Below are 21,610 nucleotides of genomic sequence, written 5' to 3'. Positions count from 1 at the left end.
TATGTCCGTGTTATGTACCAGTTAACAAAACCATTCTGTAATGTGACAAAAATGTACGTTGACAAGATTCACCTCACAAGAGGGGCACCTCGTCGCTATATACATATATACTCACACATGCACATACACACACACACACACACACACACACACACACACACACACACTCACACACACACACACACACATATATATATATATATATATATATATATATATATATATATATATATATATATATATATATATATATATATATATATATATATATATCCTAGGTAGTAGGTTGGTAGACAGCAACCACCCAGGGAGGTACTACTGTCCTGCCAAGTGAGTGTAAAACGAAAGCCTGTAATTGTTTTACATGATGGTAGAATTGCTGGTGTCCTTTTTTCTGTCTCATAAACATGCAAGATTTCAGGTACGTCTTGCTACTTCTACTTACACTTAGGTCACACTACACATACATGTACAAGCATATATATATATATATATTTATATTTATATATATATATATATATATATATATATATATATATATATATATATATATATATATATATATATATATACATTATACACCCCTCTGGGTTTTCTTCTATTTTCTTTCTAGTTCTTGTTCGTGTTTATTTCCTCTTATCTCCATGGGAAAGTGGAACAGAATTCTTCCTCCGTAAGCCATGCTGGGCCACCTTGCCTTGGTGAGATATGGGCGGTCTGTTGAAAAAAAAAATATATATATATATATATATATATGTGTGTATATATATATATATATATGTGTGTATATATATATATATATATATATATATATATATATACATATTTATGTATACATATATACATATATTTATGCAATAAGATCACAGTAAACAGGTGATTTCAGAATATGCAAAACAACCAATCTGAAAGAATAGAGAAATTCAAGCGCTTTCGCGACTACTCCTTGATAATGTGAGTAGTCACGAAAGCGCTTGGAATTTCTCTATTCTTTCAGAGTGGTTGTTTTGCATATATATATATATATATATATATATATATATATATATATATATATATATATATATATATATATATATATATATATATATATATATATATATATATATATATATATATATATATATATATATATATATATATATATATATATATATATATATATATATATATATATATATATACATATATATATATTTATATATATATATATATATATATATATATATATATATATATATATATATATATATGTATATATATATATATATATATATATATATATATATATATATATATATATACATATATATATATTTATATATATATATATATATATATATATATATATATATATATATCTATATATATATATATATATATATATATATATATATATATATATATACATATGCACTCACCCATTCACATACATATACACACATACACTTATATACAATTGTATATATCACATTACCTATGAGAAAAGCATCTCACTCACATACAATTTTACAAGTTTTCCATATTTTATTAAACATCTCACACAGTTTACATGAGCCTTACACATGGTCACCTAATTCACGAATATACAATAAAGAACATAATCTCTCATACCCATCCCCAGAAAAAACAATAACCACATTAAATACACACGCTACAAACTGTAGCAGAACCTATACCCATCCCCAATACCCTAACAGCCTACATACTATAATACACCATGTCTCTGAGTTTAACATATAATGGGTTTGTCCACACACACACACACACACACACACACACACATACCAACCCCCCCACTTCCAGGAGAGACCAGCCCGCCGCATCCCCTGACCCCCCTCCCTCCCTTACATGCCCAATAGAACCCCGACCGTCAAACTATGATAGCTTACAGGGAAATCCCCCTCCCACCATATCCCATAAAGAGCCCGATTTCGACACAGTGTACGATAAAAGGACGCCGCTAACACCTTTCTATGCACTCCCCCCCCCCCCATCCGCCTGACCTCTCATCGCCCACGACACAAAAAATCCACTATGAGGTAAGCCACAGCTTGCCGCACAGGGACACCCACCCCTCCCACATCCTAACTCAATGCCCACAAAACCGAAATCACACCCCCCATCCATCTTACTACCCTCTCCATCCACTCCCATACATCTCCCAACCATTCGCAGAAATGCACTGCATGAAAAGCCATATCTTCTCCCCCACAAACCCCACACACACCCTCTTCCCGAATCCTCTGGTTTCGGAGAACCGCACCTGATGGCAGGATGCTGTGGAGGAACCGGAACATAATCTCCTCCTCCCGTGGCTGTATGCGGAGCCTACACAACCTACCCCAAATATCCCCCATGCATACATCAGATACACTCCTTCCACTATCGCCACCTCCCTCTCCCCCAACGCTTTCTCCATAACCCCCGTCCATAGCATGTGTTCCATATCCCTAGCATACAAAAGCACCCGTAACATGTCCTCACATGCACGCAAGTCCTTCCCTCCCCACCACCTCTGACATCTTCATACAAAAGGTTCAGCCCACCACCTGTACACTCTCCACTCGGAGGAACCCCCTCTTTACATATACGCTCATGATCCTACCCTTCAAATTAATTAACCCCAGCCTGCCTCTGCACATTGGTAGAGTAAAAACCCCCCCTCTGTAACCAATCACACCCTGACCCCAAATAAACCGAAAGACTCTCCTCAACAATGCCCCAATATCTGTCTGCAACAATGGGTACATTGCAGCCACACGCCAAATTTTACTATACAGTAAAACATTTACTACAATAACCGGCTGATGACATGTTAAATGACCCAGCCACAACTCGTCCAATCTTCCAGTCACCCTTGCCACGACACTCTACAAATTAACCATCCTGGCTTGCTGTGCATCCTGCATATACTTAATCCCACAAATCTTGACCCAATCCACAACACACCACCTCTCACTACCTTCCCCTCCCACCCTCCCCTCCCAATCCCCCAACCCCATAAACGTAGACTTCTTCACATTCACCCTCATGCCAGTAGCCTCTCCAAACAGATCCACAATCCCCCCCACCCCTCCTACACCTTCCCCCCTCACTCACGAAACTCATTGTGTCATCTATGTAACCGACAATCCCCAACACTACTAGCCCTACCCACCCCTGCATCTCCCCCCTCACACACACCTCCACTGCCCTATAAAACAGGTCCTGCAAACATGCAAAAAGTAATTGGGACAAAGGACATCCCTGCAGCAGACCTCTACTCATCAGAATCCAATCCCCCACCCTCCCATTCACCTGCACCTTGACACCCACCTCATGGTACAATGTCTGCACCCACCTCACAATCTCATCCTCAAATCCTTGCCTCCTCATTATCTACCATAATGCCTCCCTCTCAACACTATCATACACTGCCCTCCAATCCAAGGCCAACACCCCCCCTTCCCCGCTCCCTGCACACTCTCCACAAACCTCCAAATCACCCAATGCCCATTGTACATAGTCCTCCCCAGCACCCCATACTGTCCTGCTGCAACTACCCTATCAATCACAAACTTCAACCTGTTCCCTAATATTTTAGTGAATAACTTACAATCCACACACAACAAAGAAATAACCCTATAGTCCCTCACCGTGCATGGAATGGCCATCTTCGAGACCAAGACCGCCACTGCCATTGCCTGCAAAACCCCCAACTCACCCCTTCCTATCATCTCACTCAACAGCTTCACCATGAACCACTTGAGTACGCAACAATTCTATAAATAGAACTCACATGGCAGACCGTCGACCCCCGGGGCTTTGCCCCTACTCATACTCGATAATGCCCCCCACACCTCCCCTTCTTCAATGTCCCCTCCCAGCGCCATATAATCCCCCTACCCAGAACACTGGCCACCTGCCCTCCCAACCACCCTAACACCCCTCATTCACACCGACACTCCTCAAATAAGTCCCAAACCATTCATCCATATAACGACCCATCCCTTCCGTCGTACGAAGCACCTGCCCCAAATGATGTCCTCTGACCTCTGCCTGCATTAACAAACATTCCATCTCTGTGGCCGCCTGACACTGCCACTGCCCCTGTAGAACACACGCCGATGGGCTGTCACCCCACAACACCTCCTCTAACCCACCCTTCATCCACAGTGCATTAAACCTCTCATTCTGCAATTCCTTGATGCATTGCTTCAGCCCCTCTACTTCCTACTCAGGATAGCCCCCACCCCCACCGCTCCCCCATAACAATCCATCAACCATCCCTCTAAATACCGTATAAGCCCAAAAGTCATCTGAGCCTCCCCTTTGCCCTGTCGAACATAATACATCCGAATCCTCCTCTTTGCCACTCCATCCCACCACACCAACAAATGCCCAACAGCCTCCACCCCTGACCACAACTCCTTCCACATTCCCACAAATCTCTCCCTCCCCTCTGCGTCTGCAAGGAGCTAACGTTCAATTTCCAAAAACTCTGATGCCTCCTTGGCAACCCATCCCACCCCAATTCCACGAAAACTGCCTGATGACTTGAATATGCTACCTCCACCACACACACCCTCTCTACCCGTGCAGTCTGCTTTATGTGCAGTCAGTCCAATTGAGCGGCATACCCACCCCGAACAAACATGTCCTCCACCCCCTCGCTTCACCCTTAGCCACATCCCACTACCCCACATCCCACAACCCCACCCCCCAAAAAAGATCCCCTAGCACAACAGAGCAAAACCCTGCCCCTCGAAGCTCCACATCTTTTCTGCACACCACACAATTCCAGTCACCCCCCGCAAATGGGGGGAAGCGACCGAAGGTAATTCACCAATACATCCCTCACAAAAGAATCCTTGACAATCCCATCCCACTCTGCTGGCCCATAGATGCACACTAGCGCCACCCTCTCCCCCATGCACAGCCCATCTATTCACACAACATGCCCCTCCCCCCCACCTCACCACGGTATACAACAAATGGGCTGGTCTTTCACAGAAGGATGGCAACCCCGCCCCCCTTTCAATCAAGTTGAATGTGCTACAAACACCTGGAAACCATCCAGTACCAACTCACACCCGGCTTTGTAATTGTGCTCTTGCACAAAAGCCACATCCACCCTATACCTACAGAGAAAATCCAAAAACTGCATACACTTCACTCTGTTTTGCAACCCATTTACATTCACTGAGACACACTTCAAGCTTGCCATACCTTGTTCCCCTTCGGCGCTGACTCGCCACTAGACGCCTGCCGGCGTCTGTCACCATGTTCACTACCAGACACCTGAGGACCTCCTTCAGCCACCACCGGGCCCCTGGGCCCATTAGGGGCGCCCCATGCCACCTCTGCCCACACCTTCTTGCCAGGCCTCTGCACCGGGGTGAGGACAGCATCAGAGTCCGACAGCACCGCCGCTCGTTTGCATGATCCACTCTCCGCCTCCATAGCCACCCTCCAGAGGGCCTTCATTATGAACCACTGCCTCCACAGCGGCCTCTCCTCAACCAGCTCCACCACATCCTGTGACCTCATACAAGACATGTTCCCGAGGGTCTCTCCAAGCCTCTCCTCGTCTGCCACACCAGGCATTCCCAACAATCCCTGCAGCACAGTCGCTAATGTGTCCTCCACCACTCTCTCCTCCATGGGCGTCCCGCCCTCTACATCCAGCATAACCGGGCAAACTGAGGAAGATTCCCCAAGTAGAGTCGCACAAGACCCCTCAAGCAGCTCCTCCTGCTCCACCTCTTCACTCCACAATGGCGTCTTCGGACGTGCACCTGACTCAGGCACAACTGTCACCTCCTGGATGGGCTCTGCCATTGGATGACGCCCCACATCCTGCTTCTACTTTTGGCGACCACATTGCGGCACAATGTGGTTGCCCCACAAAGGCGACAAGTGCGGCGCTGCCCCACGAAGAAACCATCACTTGCATACGAATGTCACTCATCACTACGTACAATGGGATGGGGTGCTTCAAAGTCATCTTCAGTGAGAAGGTACCTTCAAGGAGGCTGGCATATGCGCCCTCCATCCACTTCCCAACAGTCACCACACGCACAGTTCCATATCTGCTGAAAACGTCTTGTAAATCAGTGGTCTATGGGTAATCCCCCCTTATGTATGCTGGAAGGCAGTTGAACAGTCTTGGGCCCCTGACATTTACTGTGTTGTTTCTTGGCATACCCTGCTTTTTATTAGGGGATGTTGTACCACCTGCCGATTTTTTTTTGTTTTCTTAGGGAGTGATTTCCTGTGCAGATTTTGGACTAGTCCCTCTAGGATTTTCCAAGTGTATATTATCATGTATATTTCTCACCTGCATTCCAAGGTGTACAGGTCAAGGGACTTCAACTGTTCCCAGTAAATTAGGCACTTTATTGTATTTATACGTGCCGTGCCATGTAAGTTCTCGGTATATTCTCAAGCTCTGCAATTTCACCTGCCTGAGAGGGGCTGTTAGTGTACAGCAATATTCCAGCCTAGAGAGAATAAGCAATTTGAAGAGAATCATCATTGGCTTGGCATTCCTAGTTTTCAAGGTTCTCCTTATCCTTCCTATGATTTTCTTAGTAGATGTGTAGATACATTGTTGTGATCTTTGAAAATGAGATTCTCTGAAGTTATCACTCGCAGATCCTTCATATTAGTTTTCTGCTCTACTGCGCTGCTGGAATTTGTTTTATACTCTGTTCCAGTTATTATTTCCTCCAGTTTTCCATATAGAGAGCCCCTTATTACGCAGTGTATTTCGGGCAAATTAGGTCAATTTTGTCCCATTATGTCACCCACACCAGTCGACTAACAACGAGGTACCTATTTTACTGATAGGTGACCATGAAGACCAGGTGTCTCAAGAAAACATGTCCTAATGTTTCCACCTGTACCGGGGATCGACTGCTGAATCTCAGTATTTGAGATAAGTGTGCTAGCAAAGGGTTAAGACCAAGGTAACCCTGTATATTCCACTCCTCACTCTCTCTGGACAACAGTAAACAGGACCAGCAGAAAAGTTTCAACAGTACCTCTCATCCTGTTAGCTACTCTGTATTTTCATACTGCGCTGCCGAGAAATATCTGGTATGTTCACTTCTTTTGTCTTTATATGTACACACCAAATTTTGTAGTGCTGCCTTAGTACATCTTTAACATTGTTTGCCTTAGTGAAAAATCTGGCATATAAAATGCACAAGAATACAAGAAAATCATGAAACTGAACGACCATATCAACACAACTTTCCAGGTATTGTAAAAACTTTCTAGTACTGTTAAAGAAACCACCTGATATTGTTACGTCAACAGCCCCAGACTTCGACCTGATTTAATCTTTGTTTCTGAGTGTGCAAGAACAGAATTATTATCAAGAAACTCAGTTGCAGTTAACGAATTCTCAACGAATGTATACATACAGTTTCTTACCACGAAAAAGAACACAGCATGTGTGCTGGTGGAATGTCGCTCCCCCACCTGCCCATATTTTTGTCACTCCCATTATCCCGCCATCTGCCCAGTGCAATATGATGATGCAACTAAATATGGAGTGTGCAAAGCTATTTTAGAACAACTGCCACAATATTTCATAATGGGGCAGAAAAATTAGATCCCCATTATGATCCATGATTATATTATTGAGTGAGGTTAATATTTATAATGAATTTACCATCGTTGGTGGGTGTGCGGCGCTCACCCAGCACGCCTGAATATACAACCTGATAATTAAGACATGTGCAACAGTTAATTATTTTTAAACTGAAACATTTTGCCTACACATTTGGCTTCTTCAGTCTAATAAACCTTTCAGGGTGATGGATTGATTATATAGTTCCTGTTTCCGCTGTATTCTACTGAAAATACCTACTGTGTAGGCAAAATGTTTCGAAATAAAAATACCTAACTTATACACATGTATCTTATCAATGATCTACATTAAGGCCACGTCATATATTTTCACTCCTTTCAACAGAAACCAGAATTTATGGTAAATAATGTTATGATACCTTTGTAGCAATAAGCATTGTATTAAACATAACACACTTCTACATGAAACTACAATTGCATTATCATATCGTTTTTTATGATTTTGAGACCTAAATAAAAAAATTGCAATTTTTAGGGGTCTGATTCACGTAATGTTATTTTTCCCATAAATTCCTCCATTCCCTTTACTCCGACTTTTATTAGAAGCCATTTTCAATAACGTAACTACCGTTATAATTGACAATGAGCTTTGCACAGGAGTTACAAAGTTGAGTCAAAAGTCTGTAAATTCCCTGCATGAGAAAGTTCATGGTTTAAAACATTATGTGTAAAAGAAAAATAATGGATAAATTTCCAAAACATAATACTCACGATCAACATTGAGCAAGAGAGATCCATCTTTCCAGGCAGCGGGTTTCAGTGAAGCAAAGAATCCAAGTATGCAAGTCTTGCCACCACCAATGTAGTAAGGTTTGTCAAACTCTCCATCCACAGAATAGAAGCTGTTTCTGCCAACTCTTTCATAGCGGACACTTGAGGTATGTTGACACATTACTTCTAACATCTGGAAAATATATATCATTCTACTTCTACTGATCATAAAGTTTTTCGTTTTTTTAAGTTGCATTATTCTTCAGAAAGTGTATTATAATTCTCACACTTTTCTCTTCTATATACACTTTTAGGTGGGTTGTCAAGTGTTACTTATACCAACCAAACTTTTACTTTCATATAGTAAACAATTCAACATTATATCTGTTAATGGTTCCAGGGATTATGGTCCCTATACCAGAAATTATGGTCCCTACAGCCAGCTATTGCACCAGTAATTATGATCCCTACATCGAGCTCTTGCACCAGTAATTATGGTCACTACAACCAGTTTTTGCAGCAGTAATTATGGTCCCTTCATCCAGCTACTGCACCATTATTTATGGTCCCTACATCCAGCTATTGCACCAGTAATTATGGTCCTACATCCAGCTCTTGTACCAAAAATTATGGTCTCTACATCCAGCTCTTGCACCAGTAATTATGGTCGCTACATCCATCTCTTACACCAGTAATTATGGTCCCTACAGCCAGCTCTTGCACCAGTAATTATGGTCCCTACATCCATCTCTTACACCAGTAATTATGGTCCCTACAGCCAGCTCTTACACCAGTAATTATGTTCCCTACAGCCAGTTCTTGCACCAGTAATTATGGTCCCTACAGCCAGCTCTTGCACCAGTAATTATGGTCCCTACAGCCAGCTCTTGCACCAGTAATTATGGTCCCTACAGCCAGCTCCTTCCAAAAATTATGGTCCCTACATCCAGCTCTTACACAAGAAATTATGTTACCTCCTTCCCTCCCCCCTCCCTCCAGCAGCAACAACAATGGTATACCTCCATCCCTCCTCCCTCCTGCAGCAACAAAAATGGTATACCTACTTCTCTCCTCCCTCCAGCAGCAACAACAATGGTATATCACCCTCTCCCCTCCCTCCAGCAGCTACAATAATGGTATACCTCCCTCTCCCCTCCCTCCAGCAGCAACAATAATGGTATACCTCCCTCTCAGCTCCCTGCAGCAGTAACAATAATGGTATACCTCCCTCTCCCCTCCCTCCAGCAGCAACAACAATGGTATGTCTCTCTCTCTCCTTCCTCCAGCAGCAACAACAATGGTATACATCCCTCCTCCCTCCAGCAGCAACAACAATGGTATACCTCCCTCCAGCTGCAACAACAATGGTATACCTCCCTCCCTCCTCCCTCCAGCTGCAATAACAATGGTATACCTCTCTCACTCCTCCCTCCAGAAGCAACAATAATGGTATACCTCCCTCTCTCCAGCAGCAATAGCAATGGCGTGCCTCCCTCTCTCCTCCCTCCAGCAGCAACAACAATACAGGAAGCAGAAACAAAGCAACTGCAGCAGTAGCAGTGGTGGTGGTGGCACCAGCAGCAAGAGCAGCAGAAGAAACAATAACAGCAGCAGAAACAACAGCAGCTGATACAGCAACAGCAAAAGATGCAGCAAAAACAGAAGCAGAAGCAGCTGAAACAACAGCAGTAGCTGCTGAAGTAACAGCAGAAGCTACAGGAGAAATAGTAGCAGAAGTAGCAGCACCAGCAGTGGCAGAAGTAGCACCAGCGGCAGCAGAAGCAGCAGCAACAACGGCAGTGGCAGCAACAGCAGAAGCAGCAGCGGTGGCGGCGAAGGCGGCAGCAAAAGCGGCGGCGGTGGCGTAAGTGGCTGCCACTGCCAGTGAAAATGGCAACAACAGTGTTGGCAGCAAAAAATACCGGCTCAGTAGAAGCAGCAGAAGAAACTACAGTAGGCACACCTGCAGCAGCTGAAACAGCAGCAGACACAACTGGGGATGGGGCAGACCCAGCAACATCAGAATCACATGATCTCATCGTCTACACGTACTCATCCCAATATGGCATTCTTGTTAAGGTGTGCGGGTGGATGTGTGTAAAGTGGATTTTTGGTACAAACCTCAGGATCTCAGAGCTGGTGAACAGTCTTACACGTTACCCACCCAACTATCTCATCTCATTTCATCACATGGTTTCACAACTTATATAAGACCACACAGCTACATCCCATGGCTGTCCCAGTGACCAATATGTTTCACGGACAAACCTTACACACCTATTTATTCAAGCTGAACTCAAACATGAAGAGGCAGTCGATCGGCATCATGTTTGCCAGCATCAGATTCTTTATTGTCAATGTGTGTGAGCTCATGCACAGTTTCGCGTCCACGCTTCGTCCTGAGATGATTGTCATCGTTGAGACATTTGTGGATGTCAGGATTCCGGAAAATTTTACTAGAATTCCTTGCAACACCTCATGCAGTAAAGCAGACAAGGTCAAGGAGATGTTGCCTTATGCTTATCGATATGTGCCCAAACCCAGCACATTGATGTATCCATTCCTAACCACCTGGAAATGTTCTCCAGGCAGTGCATAAACTCTAGTACATCTGTACCATCATGTGAAAATATAAACACATATGCGGTATAATGTGATCCTTTATTGACAACGTTTCGCCCACAGTGGACTTTTTCAAGTCACAAACAGATCTGTCGGTTCTGTGAGCCATTTATCTACAAACAGATCTACCTGGGGTGAACGAACGAACGAACGAAAGTTCAGGTAAGATCCCAAATGGGATGAGCGGGGAAGACGGGACAGACGAAGAATAGTGCTGGAGAGGAGTGTTCTTAGTCGTAGAAATAGAGCCAGGGCTTAACCCAGCAGCGAAGGCGATCGTGTGACAGATATTGAGAAGAGAAATTCAGCCTCTTCTGTTGGGACTCCGGTGGGGTGAGCTGAGAGGAAGGGACATGCGACGTTTAGAGCTAGAGAGAAGTGTAGAACTGAGCCATGTCCTAACCCAAAAGCTAAGGCAAACGTGGGTCAGAGAATGGTACCTGTCATAGAAGGTACCTGTCAGCGAATCCAAGGTTATTTGTAAATAGGGTTAGGAGCAGGATCATGAAAGGAGTAGAAAAGGTTGTGTTGGTTTGTGGGTCTGCGAATGTCTTCGTCAAGGCTCTAGTCATGTCGTGTCTCAAGTTTGTCTATCTGTCTGTCACTGAGCGTCTTCCATTACAGATTCAGCGCAGGGATGTCTAATTGGGCATGAAGAAACTCGCTTGTGGCGAAGTCCTCCCATCTGACATCTAGCACCCAGCACAGCGCCTTGTTCTGGACATGCTGCAGTTTAAGTAAGTTTGTTTTTGCTGCAAGAGAGAGGGCTAGAGGAGAGTAAGTTATCAGAGGACGTATTAGGGATTTGTAGAGGTGTAGTTTGGTGCGTTGAGAGGCATGTTTCAGCTTGTAGAGGCCCGCAAGGGCCTTACTAGCTATTGCATGCCTTGAGTGAATGTGTCCGTGTAAACGATGAATGTAGTCAAGATTAACACCAAGGACAGTGACAGATTGTGTGATGGGGATGTAAGTGCGGGTGTCAGCTGTTCTGAGCTCGACAGGTAAGGGAGGATCTCATTTCCTGTAGTTAAAATACGTAATGCTGGATTTAGCTGCATTGGTTTTGATCCTCCATTTTTGTTCCCAGATGGCTATCCTGTCGACTTCATTTTGTGTTTTGTGTGTGAGTGTATCTATATTGGCATGAGTGATAAGTTGTGTAATGTCGTCTGCATAGGCTAGTGTGATGGAGTTGTGGTATACAGGTGTTGGAATGTCGTTAGTGTATAAAATGTAGAGGGTAGGGGAGAGGACAGATCCCTGGGGTACTCCGGCATTTAGTGTGAAGTAGTCAGAGTAACAGCCTTGGAATTTGATTCTCATAGTACGGCCGTCTAGGAAGTTGCAGAGGAGTTTACGAGTATTGAGAGGCAGGTTGAAGTTAGTGCAGAGTTTGTACTTGAGCCCTTCATGCCAGACAGTGTCAAAGGCTTTTTAACGTCTTTTGCAACCAGCTATCCTGTTTCTTTGTTTTGTGTTGATGTGGATGTAGTTGAGAATTATGTTAATGGTATTCTGTGTGGATCTGTGTGTTCTGAAGCCAAACTGGCCATCAGAAAGTAGAGAATTGTGTTCCAGGTATCTGCGAAGGCGATGATTGATGAGTTTTTCAAAGAGTTTTCCTAAAGTTTCGAGGAGGCTGATAGGGCGATAGTTTCTAGGGTCAGAGTGGACTTTATTGGGTTTAGGAAGGAGGATAGCAGCGGCAGCTTTGAAGAGGGAAGGGAAGTATCCAGAGGCAAGGGAGGCATTGAGGAGGTTTGTGTAAGCAGTTGTGAGGGAAAAGTTCAATAGATAGGAGTAGCGAGGGAGTATATAGTAACAATAGTTTCATTGCCGGCTACTTGTTAAGGTAGGGTAAGTCCAGCTATTCCTCCCCTTTTTCCCCCTCCTCGAAAGTGATAGTTTGATTGCTGGCTGCTTGTTAAGGTAGGGTCAGTCTAGCTCCCGCTATCCCTTCCCCTCCCTCTTTCCCCCCCCCCGAAAGGTGACGTGTGGGGCTCCGGCCAAACAGTAATCACTCGACTCACAGCTCCCAGCTCTACTGTAAGTACATTCCTGCTCATATTCTAGTGGACTTATTGGTTGAAAGCTTCACTTTTGACCAATAATATACTTAGTCCTTTCAGTCTTGCTCTGTTAAATGTCTTAATAATCACCACGTCTTTTAGGTATTGTACTTATCATGGAGAGTGATTTCTTAAGCAGTAGGTAACCTGTCTCTCTTTCCAGTTTGGAATGACAGAATGCATCACCTGACAACCAACGAGTAGAATTGAAGGAGACGACTAACGTCCTGAGACGTCCCATGTTTTATCTACTTACCTGTGCACATGTATGAAGTTGCAGGATGTAACCCCTCATCATTGCAGCGGTAAAGAACCTGCTTTCCTGTCATCTGGATAGATTATTTTACGGCTATAGACTCTGTGAAGAACGAGCCGGTGGGTTGTCACCAACACCTGCGACCCCCCCCCACATAAGCAACGGCTACGATTTCAACAACACGCAGTGTCACCAACACCAGACACCCAAGTTTTATATATATTAGCGTTGAATTCAGATATCATTTATATTTTTCATTTTTCATTTTCTTTAATGTAGGATCAATATTTCATATTTAAGTGTTTTATATTTTATATCATCTAAATAATAAAGTGTTTATGTTTGTCAGTTTTTATTCTTTTTCTATGCATTAATTTTCCTGAGGAGGAGCCAGCCTTAGTAATACTGACTGAAGTAGTTACAGGGCTGAGTAAGCCTTCACAAGCGGCGACCTTGCCAGGATCAACTCGACTGAATCAAGATTCAACTCAATCTGGAATCTACCATTGGAACTTCAATGCCGCATACAACAGACAGTTACCACCAGCCATGAGTAATCATTCTCTATGGTAGGACTACAGTACAGGTATTTAAAAGATTTGGTGATTGTTATAGTCTCAATTTATTGTAAGTCAAGTCAGGCAGGATATAATAGTTAATTCTGCCACCTTTTTCGAGCTTGAAACACTTTGGAGGATTAGACTCTAGGGACCCGAGATTTTCCAGTGAAAATATGTTTCATTGAGCTCTTTATTATATCAAGGGAAGTGTCGTAAGACACTCTTGATTTGTTGGTGAGAAGATTGGATGGTCAAAGGACCCCATTCTACTTACTGTTTGCTCGGAGCCGGTATAGAACCCTTCGTTTTCATTAATACATATTGTTTAATTGAAGCAGGGATCAAGCCATTTGATCGGAGCAGGAATTGAACCCTCCGTTTTCTTTAATACCCGTTTCATTTCCCCTGAAAGTTTAAGTTATTCTTGGAAATATGGAGGAATACCAGTTTTGGATGAATGCTGGAAGTAAGTTAGGAATAACAGGGAAAAATTTAGAATCTTTCATTAGTGCTAAGATCCAGGAAAGAATTGAAAGAGAGAGAATTGAGAGAGAAGAAAGACAGAATGGGAAAGACAAGAGGAAAAGGAGAGAGAGAGAGAATCGAAAGAGAAAACCAAGATAGACAGTTAGAAAGAGAGAGAGAAGACAAAAAGGAGCGTGATAGACTTGATCATGAGGAGAGAGCTAGAGTATGTGAGGAACAAGCTAAAGTACATGAGGAACAAGTTAAATTAAGAGAACTTGAGGAAAGAGCATAGGATAGAGAAGTTGCGGAAAAAGGTAGAGAACGTGAGGAAAGAGCTAGAGAACTTGAGTTAAGAGAGAGAGAAAAAATCGTGAGCTCAAAAAAGCTCGCCTTGAATTAGAGAATAAAAAGTCAACTTTTACACAACAACAATTAGAGGAAAGAGTAATTGAACATCATGCAGCTAGGGCACATATTCCAACACCTAATTTACCTCCCTTCACAGAGGGTGAAGACATTACTTCATACATTATCAGGTTTGAAAATACCACTACCCTCTGTGAATGGCCTGCTGACACCTGGGCTACCTGGTTAGGAATGTTATTTTCTGGTACAGCTTTGAATATCTATGCAACTTTGTCGAAGGATATCATATGTAATTATAGCCTACTGAAGAAGGCAATCCTTAAAGCATATCAAAAAACCACAAATTCTTACAGGAAAGATTTCAGGTATGCCACCTTACAGCCTGGCCAAAACTTTCAGCAGTTACAAGTAACACTCGTTTGTTCGACTTTTGGATAGAGAGTTCAGGAATTGAACACAGTTATGAATCTCTTAGAGACTTCATGGTTGCTGACCAGTTCCTGACAGCTCTTCCTCACCAGATAAGAACATTCATTAGAGAACGTAACCTGATTAAAGCTGATGAAGTTGCTGAGGCTGCTGACTTGTATGCTGAGGCTCACGATTCCTATAAAGACCTAAAGGGATCGAACCTTAAGGGCAATGGTTCACCTGAACCAAAGATTAAGAAGCCTACAGTAGAAGCAAAGTCACCAGCTATTATACCAACATGTCATCGGTGTGGTGGTATCGGACATAAACGTCCAGATTGTCCTTCCAAGAAAATAAAGAAAGTTGGTAGATGTTTTGTTGACGGTAATGACCAAGCACCCTTCTGTTCAGGAGCAGTTAATGGTATAAAAGTCTCAGACATATTACGTGACACTGGATGTACGTGCATCATAATTTCGGACAAACTGTTCCCTTACTTTAAAACCTCTCGTGTGTCCTCTATTCTTTCAGATTACTTGGGTCGTGAAAATGCTTTCCCTACAATACGTTGTTACTTGAAAACTAAATAGTTCACCGGTTGGACTAATGCGGTACTAGCCCCAATTACTTGTTCTATAATAGTGGGTAACATTTCAAGGCAGGCGAAATTGCAGATTTTGAGAATGTAGAGATAACTTTCATGGCATGTATAAATACGATAAAGCACCTAAATTACTGGGAACGGTTGAAATCCCTTGATTTGAATCCCCTGTAATGTAGGAGAGAAAGATACATGATAATATACACTTGGTAAATCCTAGAGGGACTAGCTCCAAATCTGCACACGAAAATCACTCCCTACGAAAGTAAAAGACTCGGCAGGAGATATAATATCCCCCCAGTGAAAAGCAGAGGCGCCACGAGTATGCAAAGAGACAATACAGTAAGTGTCAGGGGCCCAAGACTGTTCATCTGCTTTCCAGCACACATAATTAGGATTACCATGATGTAATAGGCGCTGGACAAGCACCTAAAGTCAGTACTTGACCAACCGGGCTGTGGATCGTATGTCGGTTTGCGTGCAACCAGCAGTAACAGCCTGGTTGATCAAGCCCTGATCCACCACGAGGCCTGGTCGCGGGCCGGGCCGCGGGGACATTGACCCCTAAAACCCCCTCCAGGTATACTCCAGGACCAGGAAGCTTACAACACTTAGGGGGGAGGCAAACTGAGGATTTTTTCTAAATTACTCCAATTTCAATGAAATTTTTATTATAAGTTAAAAATTCGTATAAACGTCTATACTGGAAGTTCTCTGAAATTTACCTTAAAATAGAGAAAAATATAATAATTCAGTTTTTGATATAACAAGACTCTAGTAGTGTGTTAGCAACCTTAGTAAGATGTTAAATGTTATAGTTAACTTTACCTGATTAATAAAAAGGCTAAAGAAGAATCAACAAATAGGATATGACTCATATAAGAATATAAGAATTGTTGAATTTTATGAGTTTTTTTTTTTTAAGAAATCTTTTGGTAACAAAATAAAAAAAAAAACGTTGGTACTTTGCAAAAATCATAATATTTTCACAAATAATTAAAAGGACGATACCAGAAGGAGAATAACTTCTGAGAAAAATATCAAAATATTATCTGTAAAAATATATGGATGTAAAACTTGATGATTCAGGAGGAGCTACGTGCAACATTAAGATCAGAAGAGTAAGTGAAGCACAGACTGTCGTAGCTGTCTCGTAGCTGTAGAAAACATGACATATAATGTACTTTCTAAAAACTGACACAAAAGTAATAATCGAAAAAAAAAGAAAAAAATATATAATACAATATGGCATTGTGTCCTTTCGATGAGGTCATCGAACATAATTTAAAACTGATATAAAAATTCTTAGAAAAATGGTATGAGCAGATAAACTGCGCTAAAAGGTGGCCAGATTTACGTATTCATTTGTAGTAAGAAAAAGTTTTTCTTGTTTTTCGATTTTTTATTTTTTTTTTCTCTCGCTAAACCTGCCTCACCTTTGCCCTTTGACGTATCTCACATCTGCTTGACAGCAGAGGCTGCAAGATCCTGTACCAGACACAAGTACGCTCACACCCTGACAATGTTCCACCTTTTTGGATTGCCTGCCCTGCCTCATCTGCGCTATTCTTGACAAAATAAAGCATAGAGAGAGAGAGAGAGAGAGACAAGACAACGATAGAGAGATAGAAGTGGGGAGGGAAACAGCAACTACACTCTGGCAGTACCCTTCTCAAGAACATCACTTTATTTGGGATCATTTATTTCTAGGATGACTCGAGTCTAGAGCACATTCGTACAGCATTATGATGTCAACGAGATAAAACCAGTTGATCAAATGAAAATGTCGGCCCACAGATGGTTCCAACTTCATCCTGTTCTCTACTTGTATGCTTCATAACAATAACAATGCTTTCAAATGAGCTGATGTAGGTAACAGCTCTTACCTTGCCAATAAAGCTAGAGATTCTTATCCTAACCATGTCAAAATCTGTGCAAAAAAAGGGTGGGGAGAAAAGGAGAGAGAGAGAGAGAGAGAGAGAGAGACTTGAACACAGGAGGGATGTGGGTGGCCTTACTGTTATGTACAAGGCCAATATTGTCAAAGTACCACACTTGGATCCACTTCGAGGACAGCGTGAAACAAGCTTTTATGCCACAAGACGGGCAGAAAGTAGCAACTTCACTCTGGTTGTACCCTTCTCCAGGACATCACTCCATCTGAGATCATATATACCCAGGATGACTCGAGTATGGAACACATTCGTACAGCATAATGATGTCAACGAGATAAAGTCAGTTGATCAAATGAAAATGCTGGCCCACAGATGGCTCCAATTTCATCCTGTTCCCTACTTGTATGTCTCATAGCAATAAAATTGCTTTCAAATGAGCTGATGTAGGTAACAGCTCTTAGCTTGCCAATAAAGTTAGGAATCCTTAACCTGTAAATAGCTTGTCAATAAAGCTAGGGATCCTTAACCTTGTCACACCCTGTGTAAAAAAAAATAAAGAGAGAGAGAGAGAGAGAGAGAGAGAGAGAGAGAGAGAGAGAGACAGACAGACAGACAGACAAACAGATGTACGGAAAGGGAAAGAAAGGGATTTGGCCAGAGAGGGATCCAACTCCCTATGAGTATTGTATATTTTTCTTTTATCTCAGTAAAAAATATAAATAAAATACAAAATTCTGCTGCTGGTGAATACCTCAGAGAATATAACATGGGTGACTATTGATAAATATGTTGAGAGTTCTTAACACTGAGTTAGTAATAAGTACTCATCTCATTCCTGAGTTGGTCATCACCTGTAAACACGAATTTCCGTATTAATTTTCCTCACTCCAGTTGCTTCTTTTATGTGTCCATATACAGGTAAAAAGGTATTACACTGAGGAATTTATCTGACCATTTTATACTGTTGCAATTTATTAGGCCGGTAAGTATTACTTTGTAACCAAAACCTGCCATTGTAATTTTTATCTTTTCACTTTTTCACTTCTCATATTTTGCAGGTTATCATTTATCTTGACAGAATCTCTTAATAGTGGCTTCTAAAAATTTTCTATTATGAGCTCCTTGTCTGATTTAAAAAATTTAGTTTTGCTCGTTTCTGTGTTGCTTTTACCAATATGGTACACCTTTCTCTTTTTTTCTTCCTGCCTCTTCTCCAAACTAAGTAGTTTACCTCAACTACAGCCTCATTTAGAATGACTTAAGCACAGTTTGAATAGGAAGCGATATTTTATTGATAAAATGTGTTTGTTACAGGTTTTAAATAAAAATGACGTTATATTCTTGAAATTTCAAGTCTTCAGTCATTTCTTCCCATCGTTAAAAATATACACATTCACTATAAGTCTTTTCCTGGATGGCTTGACAAAAGTATGGTGATAATATACGTCAAAATAAACCTCAGAACTACATCCCCGCCCATCCTGAGTGAAGACACTCGACTTTTCACCTACAGAATACAAATTTGGCTAATTAGTTTTTCCGAATCCCTTCATTAAATGTTACCTTAGTCAAATCCCAAAACCATGTGTCACAAACTAGATACTGAAGACCACTTAAAACCTTGATACCATCCTTCAAAAATTATAAGATGCAATAATGAAATTAATTACAAAAACAAAACATATTAACACCTTAAGATATGCCAGACCCAAGGCAACAGTACCTAATACACTATCATACCTGCATTATGAACTGTGGCTTATCTCTGTGGGCAAGTGGAGCTCTTAGAGCTGACATGAGTTCCGTCAAGGATGCTTCATTCACCATTGTTAATATCACATGAAATTTGCTCTTACTTTTATCACCTTTTTCTTTCAGCTCCACCTGTAAGTAAAAATAATATACATGTATATAACAACTAATATTCGCTTGTATCTCTACCTTATATGTCATTGCACATAAACCCAACAAATATATATATATATATATATATATATATATATATATATATATATATATATATATATATATATATATATATATATATATATATATGTCGTGCCGAATAGGCAGAACTTGCGATCTTGGCTTAAATAGCAACGCTCATCTTGCCATATAGGACAAGCGAAAATTTGTATATGCAATAATTTCGCCAAAATCATTCTGAACCTAGCGAGAAAAATATATTTCACTGTGTTCGTTTAATATTAAATTATTGTAAACAAATCTAAAATATATTTAGTTGGGTTAGACTAAAATAAATTGTTCTTGTTATAATAAGGTAAGGTAAGTTTTCTAAGATTCGTTTGGAGCAAAATTAAAAATTTTTACATTAATGTTAATGAAAGAATATATCTATAAACGTATAAGAGAAAATTTTAGAAAGAACTTAATTTAAATGAGTTCTTGCTAATTGATCAGTTTTACATATTCGGCACGACATATATATATATATATATATATATATATATATATATATATATATATATATATATATATATATTTATATATATAATATATATATATATATATATATATATGCAATAAGATCACAGTAAACAGGTGATTTGAAAATATGCAAAACAACCACTCTGAAAGAATAGAGAAATTCCAAGCGCTTTCGTGACTAATCACATTATCAAGGAACTATGAAAGTAAAGCATCCAAGGAAGCTATATAAGGGGTCTGGCCAACACCTCACTATCAGATCCCACAACGGTTAAACACCAGTTGGGCTGGCGCGCATCAGGTGTTTAACCGTTGTGGGATCTGATAGTGAGGTGTTGGCCAGACCCCTTGTATAGCTTCCTTGGATGCTTTACTTTCATAGTTCCTTGATAATGTGATTAGTCACGAAAGCGCTTGGAATTTCTCTATTCTTTCAGAGTGGTTGTTTTGCATATATATATATATATATATATATATATATATATATATATATATATATATATATATATATATATATATATATATACATATATATATGAGTGATATTGATCAATAACAACATTGTGACTAGCCAAGGAGTCGAACCCATGCTGTTTTGGCCCGTCTCATGGTGAGCGAAAATCACATGACGCTTTAACCTACAGGTCCACCAAATCCTACAAGAACCAAGCACCCAACCAAGCTAGGTGTGTTACCCTTGGTCCGAGGACATACGGTGGTGTGAGTGCCTCTGAGCTAATTTCATTCTACTCTAGTCCACGGGACAACACAATTCTCAAGAACGACACATCCAGCCAAGCTAGATGTTGTACCCATCATCCGAGAAGATACGGTGGTGTGGATGCTTCTGAGCATCCCTTTTTGGTGTACTAGCACAACGAACAGTATTTTATGAGGAAGGCCGAAGCAGAATGGTTTCGACTCCTTCCCTAATCGCAGTGTTGTTATTGATCAATACCACTCGTTCGTGGTTACAATAATATAAAATACTGCCCCTTTTGCTAGTACACCAAACAGGGAGTAGAATGAAATTAGCTCAGAAGCATTCACACCACTGTATGTTCTCGGATGATGGGTACATCTCGCTTGGCTGGATGCATAATTCTTGAGAATTGTGTGGTACTGTGGACTAGAGCATCATCTGCCTTTCGCTCACTATGAATCGGGCCAAAGCAGCATGGGTTCGAGTCCTTCCCTAATCGCAGTGTTGTTATTGATCAATACCACTCGTTCGTGGTTACAATAATATAAAATACTGCCCCTTGTGCTAGTACACCAAACAGAGAGTAGAATGAAATTAGCTCAGAGGCATCCACACCACTGTGTTCTCGGAAGATGGGTACAACATCTAGCTTGGCTGGATACATCATTCTTGAGAATTGTGTGGTACTGTGGACTAGAGTCTCGTCTGTCTTTTGTAGACTGTAAGCCTAGCTCCCATAGCTTCCCACCAGAGGGTAGGCCTCTCAGTGGGCATGCCACTTTAACCCGCGTCACCTTGCTCCTCTCTCACTTTGCGCAGAGGCATCCTAGAATCAATAAGGCGTACTCCTCTCTCCCTC

General features: G+C 41.4%; 1 protein-coding gene across 1 annotated transcript in view; it reads right to left on the bottom strand.

Annotated features, from left to right (window-relative positions):
- Positions 1–579: 579 nt before the first annotated feature.
- The window catches only part of LOC128703669 (protein argonaute-4), a 79,442-nt gene continuing 58,411 nt past the window's right edge, over positions 580–21,610 (bottom strand). The window contains exons 3-5 of the mRNA XM_070086883.1: positions 19,341–19,484; positions 8,353–8,545; positions 580–717 (exon numbers count right to left, since the gene is read on the bottom strand). Coding sequence (XP_069942984.1) covers positions 599–717; positions 8,353–8,545; positions 19,341–19,484 — 456 coding nt within the window. The 3' untranslated portion in view covers positions 580–598. The remainder of the gene's footprint in view (positions 718–8,352; positions 8,546–19,340; positions 19,485–21,610) is intronic.

Source organism: Cherax quadricarinatus, chromosome 20 (assembly GCF_038502225.1).
Source record: "Cherax quadricarinatus isolate ZL_2023a chromosome 20, ASM3850222v1, whole genome shotgun sequence".
Lineage (NCBI taxonomy): Eukaryota > Metazoa > Arthropoda > Malacostraca > Decapoda > Parastacidae > Cherax > Cherax quadricarinatus.
The sequence above is the reverse complement of the archived record's forward strand: the minus strand, read 5'-3'. Positions and strand labels throughout refer to the sequence as shown.